Source organism: Harpegnathos saltator, unplaced genomic scaffold (assembly GCF_003227715.2).
Source record: "Harpegnathos saltator strain DR-91 unplaced genomic scaffold, Hsal_v8.6 scaffold16, whole genome shotgun sequence".
NCBI lineage: Eukaryota > Metazoa > Arthropoda > Insecta > Hymenoptera > Formicidae > Harpegnathos > Harpegnathos saltator.
Genome location: NW_020229939.1, coordinates 2183149 through 2202500, shown reverse-complemented (window position 1 = coordinate 2202500; position 19352 = coordinate 2183149). Strand labels below are relative to the sequence as shown.

Sequence of the window (19352 nt, the reverse complement as noted above, 5' to 3'; positions counted from 1 at the left end):
TGGGACTGTTGGCGTAGCACAGGAAGTACGAGAACATGAAGAGGTGCTCGTTGGTGCAGGGCGGGTTCGCGCAGAAACCCTCGACGAGCGCGAGTATGTGATAGGGCGTCCAACAGGCGACGAACGCGCCCAGGATGAAGGATATCGTGCGGAACGCCTTGCGCGCTCTGTTCTCCGTCCGCGATTTCTGCCGGCCTATCGTGAAGTCCTTCTTCTGCGTCTTCGCCTTGAGACGCTTGCCGATGGACTTGACAAAATCCCGCCTCGAGCCGCTCTGCTCCGCGTCCGATGAGATCTCCTTCCTTTTGGACGACTGCCGCTTCACCTCCTGCTGACTGTTGGTGGTGACTGACACCGTCGGCATCACGCTGCTGGACGACGAGTTTTGCGGCAGGTTGCTCACCTTCGTCAACTGATCGGAAACGCGGTCGGTCGTGCTGTTGGACGACTCCATCGTTACTACCACCGTCGTCGCCGTCAGCCCCGTCGTCGGCGCAGCCGTCGCCGCCGCACTCGTCACCACCGTCGTCACCGGTTGACGCTTTTTGCCGCCCTCCGCGTTCACGGTCACCTCGGTGTGCACCTTGCTCACCGTCGGCGATGTCTGCGAAGCCGCGTTCGTCTGGTGGGTGATGAAGACGCGCGGCGGATGCGTTTGACTGGACGCGTTCGACATGACGGGCTGCTGCACCAGCTGATGATGTTTGCTCTGCGCGACCGTCAGGTTTGCGCTACCAGCCTGCTGCGCGGTCGCCCTGATGAGAGCGGTCTGCAGCAGGCTGGTGTTGGCGCCGGTGCCGGCGCCGGCGCCAGTCGCCACGGCATTGCCCAAGATCGGTGATGGCGGCGCAGTCGACAAGGGGTTCGCCAGGCTGCAGGAGAAGGAAGACGGCGGGCTCTCGTAGGAGGGGCTGGGCAAGATGATGGAACTCTCGTCCATGTATCGCAGATCGCCGCCGTCCAGGCCGGTGAGGATGTCGTAGGTACCTTGGCCATGGGCACAAACGATGAGCGACTTGGGTCGGTCAGTGGTCGACGGCGACGACGTGCTGGGGCTGTCCACTGACACCGGCGGGCTGCTCTGGAACTGCGTGGGCGGCGGGATGATGTTCTGTTGAGCGCTATTGATCGACGCGCGCTTGCTTGGTACGGGCGGCGTCGTCTCGACCGCCGACGCGATCGACTGTTGATTAGCCTCGGCGTCGTTCGATTTCAGAGACTGCTCCGGCGTGAGCGTCCGGCTGCTCGACTTGTCCCGCTCGGCGGGATTGTCGGTGTCCAGGAGACTGAGCTCTTGGATCTTCGGCAGTGTCTGCGCCCGCTGCGTCGCCGTGCCGATCTCGCGCGTCGGGCTGGTGGGCAGTAATTTTCGCGCAGTCGGCACGCTCAGCTCCACCTTGACCGGTACGATGCCGTTGAGGCGCCCATTGGTGGCGAACACTTGCAAGGCGCCGGACTGGGCCACCAGGCCCGCCAACGACGACCGTTTGCGGATGTTGCTGTGTTGCTGGCTCGTGCCTACGGTGCTCTCCTCATCAGAGTCGAAGGCGGGGCTGCTGGAGCGCTCGGACTTCTCAGTCTCTGTGACCGTGGTGTTCGCGATAATGTTCTTACCCGCGGACTCCAACACGGTCGTCGCGGAGTCTCCGACGGTCTTAGCGGCGCTCTTCTGCGCGACGTTAGCGTCCGTGCCGTCGGCGCCTTCGTCCACCGAGGTCGCGCCGCCGACCTTCGACTTGTCCTGGCTCAGCAGGGTGCTCTGGGTCTTGGACATGCCGATCCCGGCGGCGCGACCGGCCATACCGGACATCGCGCCAGCGCTCAGCGCCACCATCGACTGCATCTTGCGCTGTTTCGCTTCGCTCTTCTTCTGCATGTCGTATGCGGTCTTGTATATACCGCCATAGAGGATGAACAGGACGATCAGAGTGGTCCAGTAGTAGCCGATTATCAACGCAGTGTTGAACACCGGGTCCTTGAGGAACTGTACCGCGCATTGACCCGGGTTCAAGTCCCTGTAGCCGATAAAGTGCTCCCAACCGAAGATGCTGATGAAGAAAAGCAGCGCCGGGATGATCCAGGTAATGGTTACCATCCAGATGACTCGTTGCTTCGTGCGCCAACTGCGGTATTGCGCGGCTATCTTCACCGAGCAGAAGCGGTCGATCGTGATCAGCAACACAGTGTATTGGGATACCAGGCACACCGTGTAGTCCACCGACAGCCACAGGTCGCAGAGCAGCGGACCCAGGTTCCAGTAGCCCATCAACACGTAGACCGTGTAGAACGGCATCGATACGGTGCCTGTGCAACAATTATGTCGTTAATTGTACGGCCGATTTCCATTGACGCGTGCGTTCGATTATGCACGGCCGTTCGATCAGTGACCGCGATAATCAAATTGCGCGTCTGCCACGAGCCTCCTCCCTTCTCTCACCCTTGCTCGCGACTAATGTGTAACAGCATCCTATGACGATTATAACGAACCGCGGATTTGCATTATTCTAATGACAGGCACAGTGCGTCGCAACTTTCGAAATTACGGCCGCGAAACGCGTCGTACTGAATGTCAAGGAGGAGCGTCGCGAATGGTATTTGCAGATAAGCGAGCGAACATCGGTCGAATTAAGTCGATAATTGGAGCAACCGAAATCAGATTGAAGTCGGCGCGATAATTTAATTTAATATCAAACTGATTCGGGCGATGGGCGGGATTAAATTTGAAAGGGGCGGAGCTAAGGACGAAGAGGGGCAAGGGAGCGTTGTTAGTTTCTTGAGGGGCGTGGCGAAATACAGAGAGGGGACATTCCAAAGAGGGTGGAGGAGAACGGCGATGGGAGGGGAGCGAATAGTTTCGGCGAACAGGACCGAGCAGGGCGCGTTTAAATGCGGGAGAGGGCGGGACTAATTTCGAGTTAGGCGGAGCTAAATTTAGAAGGGGCAAGAAAAACTAGGAAGGAAAGGATAGGGCCCAATACGGAGAGAGTGGGACTAAGTTTGAAAGGAGTGGGGAAAACTGAAAATGTGTGTGAGGCCTGGGAGGTTCTGGGTCAGGGTAAATGGAAGGGGAAATTTATATTTTTCTCTTTCTTTAATACATTTCATTTCTCTGTAAAACCATTTATTATCATTAAACCATTTATGTAATACCACGCGGGCTAACAAAAAATTAAATATTTAAAAAAAGTTTTATTCGAAATGTTAAGACAATCTAATTGACACGATATCGTCGACACGATTCAGAAACAAAGTTTAAAAGATGAATCTCGTTATAAAGTATTCCATTCAGTAATTTCAGTGATTTCGGTTCCTTTAATACATTTATTATTTTATTATATCACCGTTATTTTTATTTTCTATAATATCAATGTTATAATTATCCGGATTATTTTATTATTTTGATGCATTATAATCTTTTGTCTGAAAAAGTTTATTATTATTAGTTTATCGTCATTAATAAGCAACACAGTTCAATATTGTACATTATATACTAAATTATATTATTATGATAATAATATAATTATATTACTGAATTAAAGGTAAATACATGTATTATACGGCCTAATTAAAGGAGAATTATTTATATATCGATGTCAACATGCCACAAAATTGCTGAAAAATAACTTTCGCCAACTTTGAACACAAGTTATCTCACTGTACATCACGAAGCTCCACCAGCCCGTGTTATTAATATTCCATAATCGATGGAGCTTCAACGTAACGTAAGTGAAATTTACGCCGGAGAATATGTCAAGTCGCGATCGTTTAAGATATAATTATGTCGAATCACTTCGACGCGTTGCGAGAACTCCTCCCCCCCTCTCTCTCTCTCTCTCTCTCTCTCTCTCTGTCTCTCTGTCTCTCTGTCTTTCTGGAAGCCATTATGACATTTCTTCTCGAGACATTAACCGTTGACGAGAAATCACGAAACCATGACAAGCAACCAGTGCTTCTTTACGTTTATCGAATATCAACTTGCGGAATTAAATTGTCGAATTCGCGATTCTCCCATCTTTGAGTGAGTGGGGTCTTGCTAAGATATTTACAAGAATATTCGCTACCGACGCACAATCGCGTATGACTCGACGATCCTAGGACGGATTTAGATTTTCGATACACGATACACGGTGTCATTTCTGCGAGACGATGCGACGCTCACCGATGTTGATGAGGAGGATGAAGGGCGGAAGCGCTGTAGGACTTACCGATAAGCATATCAGTGGCGGCTAATGATGCGATGAAGTAGTTACTCGGTTGCCTGATGGCCCTATCTACGATGAATGCCAGAAGAACGAGGATGTTACCGCCGACGGTTAACAGTATGCATATCGCCAGGCAGATTGCGATCAGTACCGTCTGCCAGAGCGTGAACGGCGGCAAAACGGGCGTCAGAGATTCATCTGTTCGGTGGAGGTAAAGTTTCATCAGCAAATAATACACAAATCGTTAGCTAGCGCGAATGATGGATCGTCATCCGCGGCGCCGATATCTCGTTGAACTGGCGCGCGTATATAAATTCGTACTAACCGAAGAAATGATTCGCCAAAAGTGGAGAAAGAAGGGGAAAAGAAAGAGAAAGCGGAAGAAAGAGAGGAAGTGATTTACGGCGAAAAGCATTCGGGAGACGTCGCCCCCCCCCTCCCCGCCCCCGCCCCGCGACTATAGATTAATTTCAATTACATTACCCAACGTCGACGAAGTCGTCACGTTTCCGAAAGTCGAGCTGTTCGTCGCGTTTGTTGGAAACCAGTCGGGCAGAAGTTCCGCGTATTCACCGCTGCTCCAGCGCGGGTCATCCGGGTCAGGCCATGTTCCATTTAACTGGGTACATTCCGCCGTCAAAATCTGGTTGTACACGAATCGACATAGACGTTCTCGTTGTCTCTTCAGCTTCCTAAGAACGAACAATGAGGAGGATTTCCTTTTTCTTCTTTTCTTTACCGTCAAGTGCGAAATGCGTGAAATGGAGTTGCTCTATGCAACTCGAGGCGCACAGTATGGAGAACCGGTATGAAAAGCAACCCGTGCAACGGTGCGATGCTTTCGTCAATCGGTATAAAATTAAAAAGAAAAGCGCAGAAAAGCGGGAGAAACATCTCGCAGCGTTGGTCGCGCAGGTACACATCGCTCGTCGCTAGGAATAATACCCGACGAATAATAGTCCACCGTAACGAAACGTACCGAAAATCCCGGCTAATAATAACACCCAATCGAAAGTAGAGCACCGAGCGGCCATATAATTACAGATCAAACGAAATTGCGAATCGACTCGCGCCTCTCACCGCGTCCTCTCCCGCTATGCATTCGAATTAATTCAATTTACGTTTGATGACTCTTCACCGTGTCGAGTAAATTATATCACACAGCAGCGAGGGGAAAATCCGATAGTTCAGTAAATCACAATGTTACTATTCCTTCGCCGTGGCTGCGTGTTTGTTACCATCGAAGAAAATGTGACACCGGTATTTCCTGATTCTGTACACAGCGACATACACGGCCCTGCTCTCTCTCTCTCTCTCTCTCTCTCTCTCTCTCTCTCTCTCTCTCTCTCTCTCTCTCTCTCTCTCTCTCTCTCTCACACACACATACTCTTTCTCTCCTCTTCTCTCTTTCTCCTCCTCTCTATCATACTCCCTCTGTCCCTCTCCTTCTTGTCGAAGCGTTGCTGCAGTGGCAACACGAGAAGCGACTCAAAGGCTGAATACACCGGGCGCACAATGAGCTTGAAATAAGCATGAATGGAACCACATCCAACCCCTGCCGCCGGTCTCATCGCCGGTAGGCAAGGAACGACGGGGCACGCCTTAAAGAGGGTGAGTCCGTTTTTAAATCATTCAAGCAGTCGATCGGAATCTCGCGTAGTCGCGGAAATCGCGCACGACGGCGGCAACTCCTCTCCCGGTAATTCGCGACAAAAAACCCACTTCGAATCACGGCCATCGGGGTTGCTATTCTTATCGGCGTTTTACGGCCTCACAAAGAAAATCGCGCGTCTCTTCTCCGTCTCGCGCGTATCCGGTATATGATCGATTTACCATTTGGCTGTCAACTTAAACGCTTATCTGAGAAAAACCGAATATTGAACAAATATATATGTATATATATAGAAGGAGAAGGAGAGAGAGGGAGAGAAGTAAGTGCATGGGACACTTGAAAAAAATGCGACTTTGGCCTGAAATAAAGCAATTACTATATGAGAACAATCTAATATCAATACGAAACACGCGTGAAAAGCGGAGCGATAACGGAGGAAAATTCAGCGAAATCCAAAATCTCGACGCACTCATCTCATTTCGCGATTCAGTCGCAGTCTGATTATTCGTATAATGTTTCATAAACGTGCCCACGCACGCGAGTAACGCTTTAACTCGACATCAGGGAGTAAAGCAATGCAAACACTTCACATATGAGGGCTGCCAATGCAGTTCCGGATACTTGCCAACCCCTTGTCACACTATTACGAGGCTGAATGGAAACTCCAACTCCGGCTTAGCATGCCGTTTCACCGGGAGTACACGAGCGATAGATTATCGCGTCTGAAGTTCGACTGAACTGGAATTCTTGAGCGGGATAAGGCCGTTTGAGTATATGACCCGCGATACGAGCGCGATTCCGCGTGCTTTCTTCAGCGTCAAAGAGATCCTCCGTATTCAACGTCGACGACGAGCATTATGTGGCTGCGAACGGTGCGCTGTGGCGGTGTGTTGGCACAATGGGCGAATGATTTTTCGCGAAACCCCGGCGGCGATATTTCCGACGGCGCGGGCGGACACCTTCGACGATGTACGCTGCAATCGCGATTCACTTGGCGATTACACGGGAACGTGAGATGAAATAACGCGTGTATGCGCTCCCAAGCGAGACGAATTATCGTCGTGTACAGATCGAGTTGTATTTCTGCTTCATTAATTTTGTTTACAACGAGAGAGCTTATCCAACAATCGAATACGTCGGAACGTGCTATACGTGGATATGTTCCTCAAACATTTTTAGCTCGGTAAATATTAAATTTTGCAAAAACCGCTCTTACCACTGTCCCCTCCCCGACTCCCTTCACGCGCTGCTTTCGCCCTCGGCGAAGAAGCTTATAAATTGACGAATCTCACGTTAACATTATTGCGACGAGTGCCGGGGCGCGAGCACCTGAGGAAACCACGAGAATAAAGAATGAAGCATGAGATCCTTTGTTTCAACGTTCCCCAAGGTAAATACTTGTCCTCGTTATTCGCGAGCTTCCTCCCTGTGTAGCCGTACCGTGAAATCATTCGTAAATACTTGTCCTCGTTATTGCTGTACTTCTACGTTCGCGTAGCTATTGTGAAACCATCTATCTATAAAAGAGAACCGACCACCTGTAATTATCTGAAAATTCAGTCGTTCCGTTTACGTGAAGAGAATCGAGGAGAAAAACGACATTATCGGCGACGAGTGAAATCTCCGCGGAATAGTTCGATTGACATCTACTTCGCCTCTGTTGGTCACACGCGGCAGAGCGATTTCATATTTCATACGTAACACGTTCCGCCGACCTATGAACTTTTTTAAACGTATCGATTTCTTACTCAAATGCTTTGTAAAAAGCCGACCGATACCAAAACACTCTTCAGTTTTTGATTCGTGCACAACTAATAGCCAAGAGCTTCTCGCAAATTAAATCTCAGCGATGCAAAAAAAATCTCGAAATTTTTCCGGAGAAAATGTTATTACCGCTCATTTTTGCACAACACCCCGTTATATTGTGTCGTTGATGTACTATTGGATTTTTTACTTTCAGGAGAAAACACGTTCATTTAGCCAGTTAATGATTTAAGCAACCAAACTAGAAATCAGATATTTAATTCCATCGAACAAGATTGCAAAATGATTAACCGGCTTAAATTGGGCGATGTAATGGAAAAACTTGTAACTCGACGTTCGCGTTTCACGGCCTGTCCTTGTCTACAACGAGCTAACTCGATCTCGTGAAACGTAATCTCGTGACGTAAACTACCGTAGGAGCTTTAACGGCGGCAACTACTTCCTGTCATTTGCGCAAGCATGGTCTCAACATTTCAAAAAGTCTCTCTTTATTATAAGGACAAAGAAAAGTAAGGAGAAAAAGGCAAAGGATAGTACAAAATGAGATACACGCAGGTGGAGAGTAAAATACGGGGGGATGAAAAAAGTGAAAGGAACCATCTCGCCGGGGGAGACATGCCTCTTGAAGCTCAATATACGTGAAAGCCCCGCCGTATTAATGCTAAAAATATTACGTGTCTTGCGAACAATAGCACGCGCGACCGACGCACGGTATTTTATAAAATGCATGCTCGCTCTTCTCGTATATATAATTTATTCATACGTATATCGCGTGTTCGATAAACGGGAGATTCGCTTGAAAGTAAACTTGAAATGTAAATTAAATTGGCTGAAATTAATTAGAGATTTCGAGAAGCGACGACGAAATCTGACGAACCGCTTACCAGCGCGACCTCCGGCTGAGCTAAAATATTCAAGAGCCCAATAAAACTCAAAGCTTCGTTGACGGAACGAAAAGACACTCAACGGCGATGCAATCCCGAATGACTTCGGAAGATTTAGCAAGATCAAGACTCTCTCGATTCGGGCTTCTCACGCGTAGCGCGAGTATTTTCCAGCGAAAAGCATCGTAGACGTGGTCTCCCCGACCATGAGCGTGAGCGAACATCTCGGGGGCGTTTTTACGCCTCGTGTTCCCCGGGAGTGTTCCTCCTCTGTGTTTCGATAAACAAAAACAGAGGCGTTCGCTCTCCATTTTACTCGCGCGCGCGCGCGCGCGATTCATTGTCCTCCGCGACGTCGGGTGTGACTTGTCAGCCGCACCGACTACACCGCCTGGTACAGCCTTGCCAGTCGAATGAACACACCGAGCGGGTGTATCGAATCGCGTGGACATTCGTTAACACCGTGGTGCAATAACGCCGCTGACGACGGCACAATGTGTGTACACGTCCCTTTTGAGATGTGTGTGAGCGCGGCCGCGCCGCGTACCGCCGCTGTACTGTGTACGATGAGAAAGAGGGAGGGTGGCACAGGAGGGAGAGAGTGGTAGAGGCTGTATAAGCCCTAGTGAGCAGAGGATCATCGCCGTGGAATGGCATGATTATACGGACGGATGGAAGGGCCGCTTCGGAGGGCGGCAGGCAAGCAGGCAGGTAGGCTGAGAGAGAGAGAGAGAGAGAAAGAGAGAGAGAGAGAGAGAGAGAGAGAGAGAGAGAGAGAGAGAGAGAGAGAGAGATGGGCAGGAAGGGAGGAGAGTGAATAAAAAGTTGGGCCGACCGGACAAGCGAGGAAAATCGTGAGGAAAGAGACGGCGGAATATGAAACGACGAGCTGCGGCAACAAGTACAGCCCGGCCGACATCGTTCCAGCGCGTCGTAAATATCCGTTAGCGAGCCGAGAAACGCCGGTTCGACGAACCAGACCGAAGACGGAGTTGTCAGATCGAGAGGATCCGCCGATGATATTTGAGAAGCGCGACTGATTTCGCCGGAGATTACGCGACCACGACATTCGTGGCGTGTATAAGCGTGGTTCTAGAGGTGACGGGAAAACTGTCGCGAAGCTATTACCCTCATTCGATGAATCATCCAAGTCTGAAAATCATTCTTTTCCCAGCGGACATCTCAGGGATCCAAGCCCCAGCTACATCACTTGCCATCTTGATTCTTAGCTGATTATTTCATTGTATTAGGTTGTTAACCTAATAAGTATGAAATATCTGATTTCGAATCAAAAGTTTGGTTTATTATGTCTCATACCAGAAATAGTAAAATTAATCAAAGTATGCGCCTAAAGTATCGATACAGTTCTGTCATCTTAACGGTATCTTATTCATGCCATCAGTGAAGAAGCCTGAAGAGCGAGTGACGATGAAATCGCGGCAGGCGTTTTCCACAGCTTGTTGAGAATTTAATATTTTTCCTTGCAAGAAGTGGTCCAGTGCCTGGAAGAAATGGTAGTCAGTTGGTGCAAGGTCTGGTGAATATGGTGGGTGACAGAGAGACTTTCCAAGTCCAGTTGCTGTAGTTTGAGCAACGTTGTTTGTGCGCCATGTGTCGAGCGTTGTCTTGCAAGAGGATTGGCCTGTCTCTATTGACCAGTCTCGGCTGCTTCCTCGCAAGCATCCTCATCACTTCGTCCAGTTGGTTACAGTAGACATCCGCTGTAATCGATTGTTGATAGTCGCTGTAATCGATGGCCAGGTTTTATGAAGCTGTAGTGGACAATACCAGCGCTGGACCACCAAATAGACACCATTAGTTTTCTTTTGTGAATATTCGGTTCCGGACTGTGTTTCGGCACTTCATCTATTATATCCAATATATCCAACCATTGTGCCGAATGCTTGCGATTGTCGAAAAGAATCCATTTTTCATCACACGTAATAATACGATGTAAAACTGCCTTCGCCTTTATGTCGTGATAGTAAAGAAAGGCAAGCTTCGAGGCGATATCTCTTCTGACGCTCGTTTAATTCATGCGGAACCTATCTATCCAGCTGTTTTACCTTGCCGATTTGTTTCAAGTGATTCAATATTGTTGGAATAGTAACGTTAAACCTTGCTGCTAATTCACGCGTAGTTTGAGATGTATCCACTTCCACTACAGCTTTCAGCTCATCATTATTCACCTTGGTCTCCGGTCGCCCACGTGGCTCATTTTCAAGCGATTAAAATCGCCAGAACGAAATTTCTCCAACCATCGATGTACTGTGCATTCATTAGCCACATCCTCACCAAACACCAATTCGTTGATATTTCGAGTTGTCTGCGCTGCATTGGCATTCCACGACGGAACTTATTGGGTGAGTGCAAAAGTTCGTGCGGAGTTTCAATAGATGGAGTTATAAGCGTCGTAAAGTGTTGTCATTAATACTTCCATCTACATATTATATAACGTTGGAAAGGTGACGTCTTCAGCTGTTATTAAAAAAAAAATCATTTGTTTTCATACAAACTGCTTCGAGAAATATCACTTTAAAAATGAGTATCGATAAGGTGCATTTACGGCATGTTATGCTTTACGAGTTTCGGAAGGGAATAAACGTTGCCGCAGCCGTAAAAAACATTCAGGATGTTTATCAGGATGAAGCACCAGCTAAACGAACTGTGGAAAAATGGTTTGCTAAATTTCGGCGCGGAGAATTTAACCTTGAAGACGAGCCACGCTCTGGTCGACCTTCTGACATTGATGACGATGTTTTGCGTACTTTAGTGCTCAATAATTCGCGAATTTCAACAGAAGAAGTTGCTACAGCACTAAACGTTGACCGATCAACCGCTTTTCGGCGTTTAAAAAAGATGGGATTCGATTTGAAGCTCGATATATGGGTGCCCCATTTGCTGACCGAGAAGAACAAAATCAAGCGAATTTCTGCAGCCGTTTCTTTACTCGGGCGGCTCAATAACGAGTCGTTTTTGGATCGACTAGTGACGGGCGATGAGAAATGGGTCCTCTACAACAATGTTCAGCGCAAACGGACATGGAAACAATCAGGTGAGCATGGTGACGCAATGCCAAAGGCCAGTTTGCACCCGATGAAGGTGATGCTCTCTGTTTGGTGGGATTGCAAGGGCATAATCTATTTCGAGCTTCTCCCCGCTGGCGAAACGATTGATTCGGACAAGTACTGTCGCCAATTAACCAATCTGAATCGAGAAATAAAAGAGAAACGTCCGATTTTGTCAAATCGCAAGGGAGTCGTCTTTCATCACGACAACGCCAGACCACACGTTTCGAAAAAGACGCTGCGCAAACTGAAATGGGATGTCTTAACGCATCCACCGTATTCTCCTGATATCGCACCATCTGACTATCACTTGTTCCGGTCATTGCAAAATTATTTAAATGGAAAAAACTTTGACTCTTTGGAGGCCTTAAAAAACGGCGTCTCTTCGTTTTTCGAATCTAAACCGCGCAGTTTTTATGATCGAGGCATCCGTATGCTGCCAGAACGTTGGGAAAAGATCATAGAAAACGATGGAGAATATATCATTGATTGAATAAAGATTTTTGTTTGCCTAATCACTGTGTGACTTTTACTCACAAACTCCGCACGAACTTTTGCACTCACCCAATATATATCGAAAATAACACGAATTTTTAACTTATCCACAAAGATTGCTGTGACAAAGACATTTCGAAAGATAATCACAAACCAAAACATGCGTTTGAAAGAGCGATAATGTATACTTTTACAAGAAAAAAAACCAAGAACTGTAAAGATGAAATGTCAGAGATATCGACTGTCGAACTTAAGGAAATCGGACATTTCATATTTAACGATCTAATATTTTATTGTTTCGTTCTCTTTTGCTTCTTTTATTAACGCTTACGAGACAGAGCACGTCATGTTCGATCAAAATATTTGCCATCTTTACCCATATCGTTCTTCCCATAACCCTTCAGATATTTATTCGATCCTATCTGTCTGTATAATAATAACAGCGATTTGGATTTGAGTTGAAAGAACTAGAAACTTGCGAAGAGGGAACGGCGATGACATTTTCACCGGGATCGAGTCCGGGACTACTCGGCGCGTCCTCAAGCTACTGTAATTTTGCTGAAAATTATTCTCCGGCCGACAGGATCGCTGTCTTCTTTCGCTGACGCAATTTCCGATTCGCTATTGACAATTCAAGCCGGGGGGGGAATCGACAAAACCACCGCGATTTGTCGTGTCACGCCCGTAGTCTTTCTCCGCGCTTGCGGTCGCGATTCTCCCTGGGGGAAGCTTATTTTTATTTTCTGGCCCAGTTGCTGGATGGAACCTTTCAAAAGACACCCTCTATCCGTCGCGCCTTGCGCGAAATACGTAACCCATAGCCGCCGGCTGATATCGAGGCAGCTAGTATCGCTTCTTGTCAGCGATGCATCTTCGGGTGACGTCGGGTTTCCTCTAAATTCCCTTATATCCTTATCCTCTTTGGGGCTGAGACAGCCGAAAATCATCTCTGAAGGTAACAAATCGACGTCGGTGGGAACAAAACCGCATGTCGTGCACGACGCGTAGAGAGGATAATCGTCAAATGCATTCGAAGGATACGTCAGTCCGCCGTTGCGTCGCATTTTTCTCTGTCTCCCTCGGGGGTGAAACGTTCTTGCTTTTTTTCCTCTCTCAGAAACCGCGATCTTATTACACGTAATCGTACTCGCGCGTCCGTGAAAGTATAATTCGCAGGACTATATTGAAGAATAAAAGTTTCGTTCTCCCGTGAGGTCACAAGCGCATCATTATTTTTCATTATACGTATCGTATAAGTAAAGTTGATCGCCAAAAATAATTTATAACGATATTCATGTTATTAATTATTCGCTCTCCTTCGATCGCTTATTTGTTTCATGCTCCCTCGTAATTTTTTAGACACGTATATATTTTTATGATGTAATATCCCCTACAATATCGCGAAATTCATCTGTCGTAGGTGCGAGATTTTTTCTATTTCGTTCTCCTTTGTACACACACATACACACACACACACACACTTTCTCTTTCTCTCTCTCTCTCTCTCTCTCTCTCTCTCTCTCTCGGTTTCATCACCCCGCGGTAACAGAAGGCGCCACATGTAAGTTCGCGGATTAAAGTACTGAAACCCGTGTGTTGCACAGTTCCGCCGAGATTACACCTCGCAGCGGCGAGGGAAAGCAGATCTTCAAGAGTTACCAGAGATGTCGCGGCGTCGCTGCAAAGAGCAAAGTATGTCGTGCAGAAAGATTCGCAATACGGAGAAACTCCTGGCACCGCGTACAACATAGTAAAGATTTGCCCTCGAGGTCCTTATGGGGCCTCGGGAATTCAAGTAACTGAGACATCAAGAGGGTTGCAGGGGCTAGACGAACGCTCCCGCGATCGTTTCAGAATCATCCCTTAAAAGGCCGCGAGGTAACCGTATCAGCCCTTGACGAAAGCACCGTTTCGCCGTTGCCTTCTCCCCCGTTCTGTCGCGTCTCGAGCGAGACAAGGATGAGATGCCGTTTCTGGCGGGTCGTGACCGCCGCTTGATCACCGACAGCCGATGACGGGGTTCGCTTAGCTTAATACAGATAGTAGAGATCAAATCGGATTTGCACTTTGGCGGAGGGCGAACATGGTTCCATAAATATAAACGGGACGCGTTACGATGAGAACTGCTGGAGATGATAACGTTGTCGCGGGCCGATGCGGCCCCGGACTGCGCGAATGGGCGAGAGAATCTCGATCGCCTCGGGGAATTGAATGAATCTGTTTAATAACTCGGCTAACGTGCGATCGCCCTCGGCATGACGCTGAAACCATCCGCCAGGTAAACCGGCTCGACTTGGCAGTAAGCTGCCTCGCCTGCAGAGCGAATTGTGATCGCCGCAGTTACACACCGTTGCGAGATACCGTCACAGCAACAGTCGCGATTTTATTTACGGCCGCTTACATACGGCGATGTTGAGGTAGAATTCTGCGATTGCTTTCGTCCCATGTTCGATACCGCTGCGAGCGACTAGTTTTAATGGAACTGGTGTCGAGATTCGGATACATGCGAGCGTATCCGCGTTTATCCATAATCGTCGGAAGGTGGGCGAAACGCGCAATACATTTCGCCCACGTTCCGACGATTATAGAGAAAGCAGTCGCGCGAGGTGGCGCTTTAAACGATTCAAAGGGAAGCTTCGTTTCATGATGTTCTAAATGCTGGCAGTAGCTCGTTTCCGGAGTTTGATGAGTCCCATCGCTCCATCTACAACGGCTAGATAAAGAAAGGACGCCATTACTTACATAATAGGATTCTGACAAGAACGTTAATACACTGGTATTATGAAGTACCGGAGTCCGTAAAATACGAATGACGATGATGCTGTGGAGTAAAACGCCGGCCAAGGAAACAGACATCGGGATGAACAGCGGGGAACGACCAAAGGCCTGGTGGATTTAAACAAGGCACAACCTTGAGCCGGTTCCGAAACTCTACATCTAGATCGAGGGTCGTTATATCTAGGGTCATCTCACGTAGAGCCCCGATACGATCGTTACACGGGCCATATTAATCGCGTTTGCATACATTTCGATAGCGGATCTTTACTGCCTGCACGACGACACGAAAATCGAGCGAATCGAAAGGTCGGGCTCGCAGAGCGAGCTTTGTCCGAATATTCGTAGCGAGCGGGAAAAATGTGTTTACGTGTTCACATAAACATCTCTTATCGTAGAAATTATCGGTGCGGATGTGCATCGATAAAAATCAGAAGGAAAGCTCTCGAACTAAAAGAATCGAACAAAAGCTCTCTTCTGACTAAACGCGAATTTGCTGACGAGTCGGGAAGACATTGATAGCGTTAGCAGTTTCCGGACATGGTGCAACGTTAATCCGGAACGTTCGCCGGATCTGACGACGTGTATCATCAGTCGACTTCCGCCTGCTATCCGAAATTTGCGGTTGCGTACACTCAACAATGACAAGCCCCACCCCCGCCCCGCTGTCCTGCGGCGCGAAGCGAAATTGACCGCCGTACAAAGACGTTTCCGGTGAATGATGTTACGGCGACATCGCTAAGATGAAATGTTCCGCGTCGCGTTTCAGCGGCACACACGGTACGCACGCTTTACAAGGCCGATGAGACGTACAAGAGAGTGTGTATCAATTTCCACCAATTGCACGCCACCCGTCCAGTCTTGTCCCTTCAGACGGAGGACCACACGTGCGTTCGACTGTACGTCATCGTAAATTAGGATTGCCAAACCCAAAAGTTAAAATTACCGGACATTTCTTCTTTAGTAACAAACCCAAACCGGACTAAACCGGATAGAAATAATAATCATACACTAGGAATAATGTATTGTTGCGTGAACCAAAATTTTATTGTAACAACAAAATAATTTGGTTAAAATATGCCCAACAAAACTGTTTTTAGTTCCTGTAAACAAATATCTCGTTTGATTACGGTTTGTTCGTATAACGTAATACTTTTGTTATAGCAAACGAAAAGCTTTAACTAAATGAATTTTGTTAAAAATACTATAATTTTTTCTTAATATATAAAATCTAAATTTTGGTGCACAGGAAGACAAAATAGTAACCATTAAGCATCATTTTAGTTTATATAAAATAATATTTCGTTATTATGTAATTTTTATGGATAAAATAATTAAAATGCTTAATTTTTATATATGAAGTCTAAGAACAAAATCATTTGGTTCAGAGAACAAAGTAGAAAAATATATTTAATTGAGACAACTAAATATATTTTGTTATATAAAACAAGATATTTGGTTGCTATTAAAAAATGCTTCAACTAAACAGTTTTGTTAGAGATACTAAATTTTTTTCCTGGTGAAGGCGCTTGGAACGGAGAAACGTTGCTAAAAAGTTTGAACTCTCATTCCATTGATTAGATATAACTTAAAAACCGGAATTATGATGTCCGATTTGACTTATTAACCGGGCACTGGACAAGACTTCTGAAAACCTGACAGTCCGGGTCAAAACCGGACAGTTGGCAACCTTATCGTCAATATGCACGAGAATTTTCAAGCCGCTCTCGATTCTCTCAGAGTTCGTTCCCACACACGTTGGAAATTTTATTCAACACCTTTAATCACAAATCGTCTGCCGGCTGTTACGAGGGTGACTCTCGCTTTTCCTCAATTTGGAATGAAATCCGTAGGTAATGACCGCCAAATGCGATTCATCATGCGGTGAAATTGAAAGCGTTATCTCCATAGGCCGCGATAACTTAGAAGCGAGTTAATACATCATTGTTGACGCGATGTACACTTTCGGAACACGATGGAGGAGAAATGATCAGTCTAAAGGAGCACAGCAAAATAATCAAGTGACATCATCCTGTCGAACGTGTATTCGACATCCTTGGCTCTTCAGTGTGATTGATAAGGTCGATGGGAGACAGAATTGGCTGCACGGTGCGGGAGAGTCGCAAAATATTTATCGACTCATCTGCGCATATATTCCTCGAGTTACATATTAAAACTCCAAAGAAAGTTGGAGGCTCTCGGCTCTCGAGATTGGAGTTTAAATGAGAGGAAAAGTTGCAACAAAAATTTAAAATTACCTATCGAAATGAATATTCTTCGCCGTAGTTGCTGGAATCATATATATATATATATATATTTGTGATAAAAAAATGACGCTTAGAAATGATACATCAGAAAAATTGTCTGTCTATGTGTGGGTGTGCGAATGTACACTAGAATGCAGCAAGTATTAGGTGTACAAATAAGTTCTCTCTGTTGAAGTTGGTTGCTTTATAAAACATACTGAAAGGCATTCATTTCTCCCGCCATCTTGGGTATACATAGCTCTGACATTGGTGTTTATACGATATAAGTTTCAGTTGCTTATAAGCTGTCGTTCAGTATGTATCTAAGTGTAAAGAGATGAATGTCAACAAGCAACATTTACGGCACTGCATGTTATTCTGTTTGAAACTGGAAGAAAATGCAGCTGAAGTGATTAAGTTGGTTTGGGATGAAAATGCAATAGGTTATGAAACAGTTAGAACGTGGTTTGCGAGATTTCGTGCGAGAAATGTTGGTGTTTGGCGTTTGGTGGGATTAGAAGGGAATAGTCTACTACGAACTTTGAAAACCTGGTGAAACTATTACATCTGAACGATATCAAGCCCAATTAGTCAAACTAAAAGACGCGCTTGAGGAAGAAAGGATATTTACGGGCAAAGGAACTCGAAAAGTGATTTTGCTTCATGACAACGACCGTCCGCATGCAGCAAAAGCAACCAAGGAAGTGACTTCAACTTAGGCTGGGAACTTCTCCCGCATGCGGATTACTTTCCAGACCTGTGGCTCCATCTGATTACCACCTGTTCAGATGGATGCAGTTATATTTAGCAGATCAGCGATTCACAAAAGTTGAAGATCTGCGAAAATGGCTCGATGACTAGCTCGCCTCGAAACCGCCAAGTTTCGCGAGGGCATCCGTAAGCTACCCGTTAAGTGGCAAGAGACCATAGATAGTGATGCTGAATATTTCAATTATTAAGCTAAGTAACAAGTAGATTTTAGATAAACTTGAATTTTATCAAAAAACACAGAAAACTTATTTGTATACCTAATATATTTTCGCAAGGATGAAGAGGACAGAAAGGAAGAGAAAAAGAAAGACGTGTGCGCACACTAGGCACATGTACTTAGCTATAAGTTGCCCGATATTAGTTAATCGTAGGCGTGGTGAACACACACAAGGCGAGCTTAGATTTAATTTTGCGAGAAATTGCGAGACGCGCCACGCATTCGCGCACGGTGAACGCGCACGAAAAGGTTGTTGAGAGCACTCGCCAATTGAGTTAATGAGAAACGAGCGCACTCTGCCTGGCAAACTCATTTAATTTTCTATATGTCAACGGCGATATACTATGTGATGCCTTCTCCCAACGAGGCTGTACCTTTTTTCCGTCATTAAACGGCGCTAATTAAACTTACGGTAAACAGTCTGTGCGACCTCACAGCCGTTTGCTGGTTTAAGACACCGTATCCTTCGTTTGCGTAAAACATTACGCACGCGTGATGACTTAAAAATAACGAGGTTATTAATATACGCGCTTACGCCAATATATAATGACGGTCTTTCCCTTTTTTTCTTTCTTCTTTAATAATACCGGAATCCCTTTAGCATTAATATTCTAATATTGGACATCCGGGACGCGCGCTGGAATGTTGCTGGTACGTATGAATTTTTATGATACGCTCGATGAAAAATCAGTGAAACCAAAGAGAATAAGTATTCCCATCTCTAAAAATATGATAAAAGGTTACCTTTGAGAACAGTTTTTCATATACAGGTAGGTTGGACTATCGATTTCCCATTACATTCCGCGAATGTGTGCGATACACATATCTAATATCGCGCATGATATTACGGTACGGAATGTATGTACGGATTGCACCCGCGTGAACTCTCAGCGCGTAACTGCGAAATAAAATATACGACTTGCTGTCGTCTTCTACCGTAGTCATCTCGTTATCGAGTTACTACTAGAGTTATCAAATCATAGCGGAGTGAGAAAGACAAGAAGAAAAAGTGCTGCTTCACTTTGTTAATCAGATTCAAACTGTGAACCCGAATTTTATTGTTCGTGAGTTTCAATTACGAAGTTACCCGTCCATCGCGTAAAAAAGCCAAAGAGCGAATGTCTTCATTCCGCAAGAGGATGCGATCGCCATCTCTTCAGAGCATTTTGCGAAAGCTGGCTATACGGTAATTCGGAGAAATGAGAAAAAGAAAGAGAGAGAGAGAGAGAGAGAGAGAGAGAGGGGGAGAGAGAGAGAGAGAGAGAGAGAGAGAGAGAGAGAGAGTCGACGGATAAGTTAATAAATATATTTCGCAAAT

The 19352-nt window shown here is 46.3% G+C and overlaps 1 protein-coding gene across 2 annotated transcripts in view; it reads right to left on the bottom strand.

Annotated features, from left to right (window-relative positions):
• mAChR-B (muscarinic acetylcholine receptor) overlaps positions 1–19352 on the bottom strand; it is a 53951-nt gene that overhangs the window by 623 nt on the left and 33976 nt on the right. The window contains exons 3-5 of one of the 2 annotated variants that reach the window (XM_019845373.2): positions 4686–4894; positions 4206–4400; positions 1–2304 (exon numbers count right to left, since the gene is read on the bottom strand). The exon at positions 1–2304 is cut by the window's left edge and continues 623 nt beyond it. In XM_019845373.2, the coding sequence (XP_019700932.2) occupies positions 1–2304; positions 4206–4400; positions 4686–4894 (2708 nt within the window). Of the gene's footprint in view, positions 2305–4205; positions 4401–4680; positions 4895–19352 lie in introns of those variants that run through there. The other variant, XM_025296795.1, reaches the window with a different exon arrangement.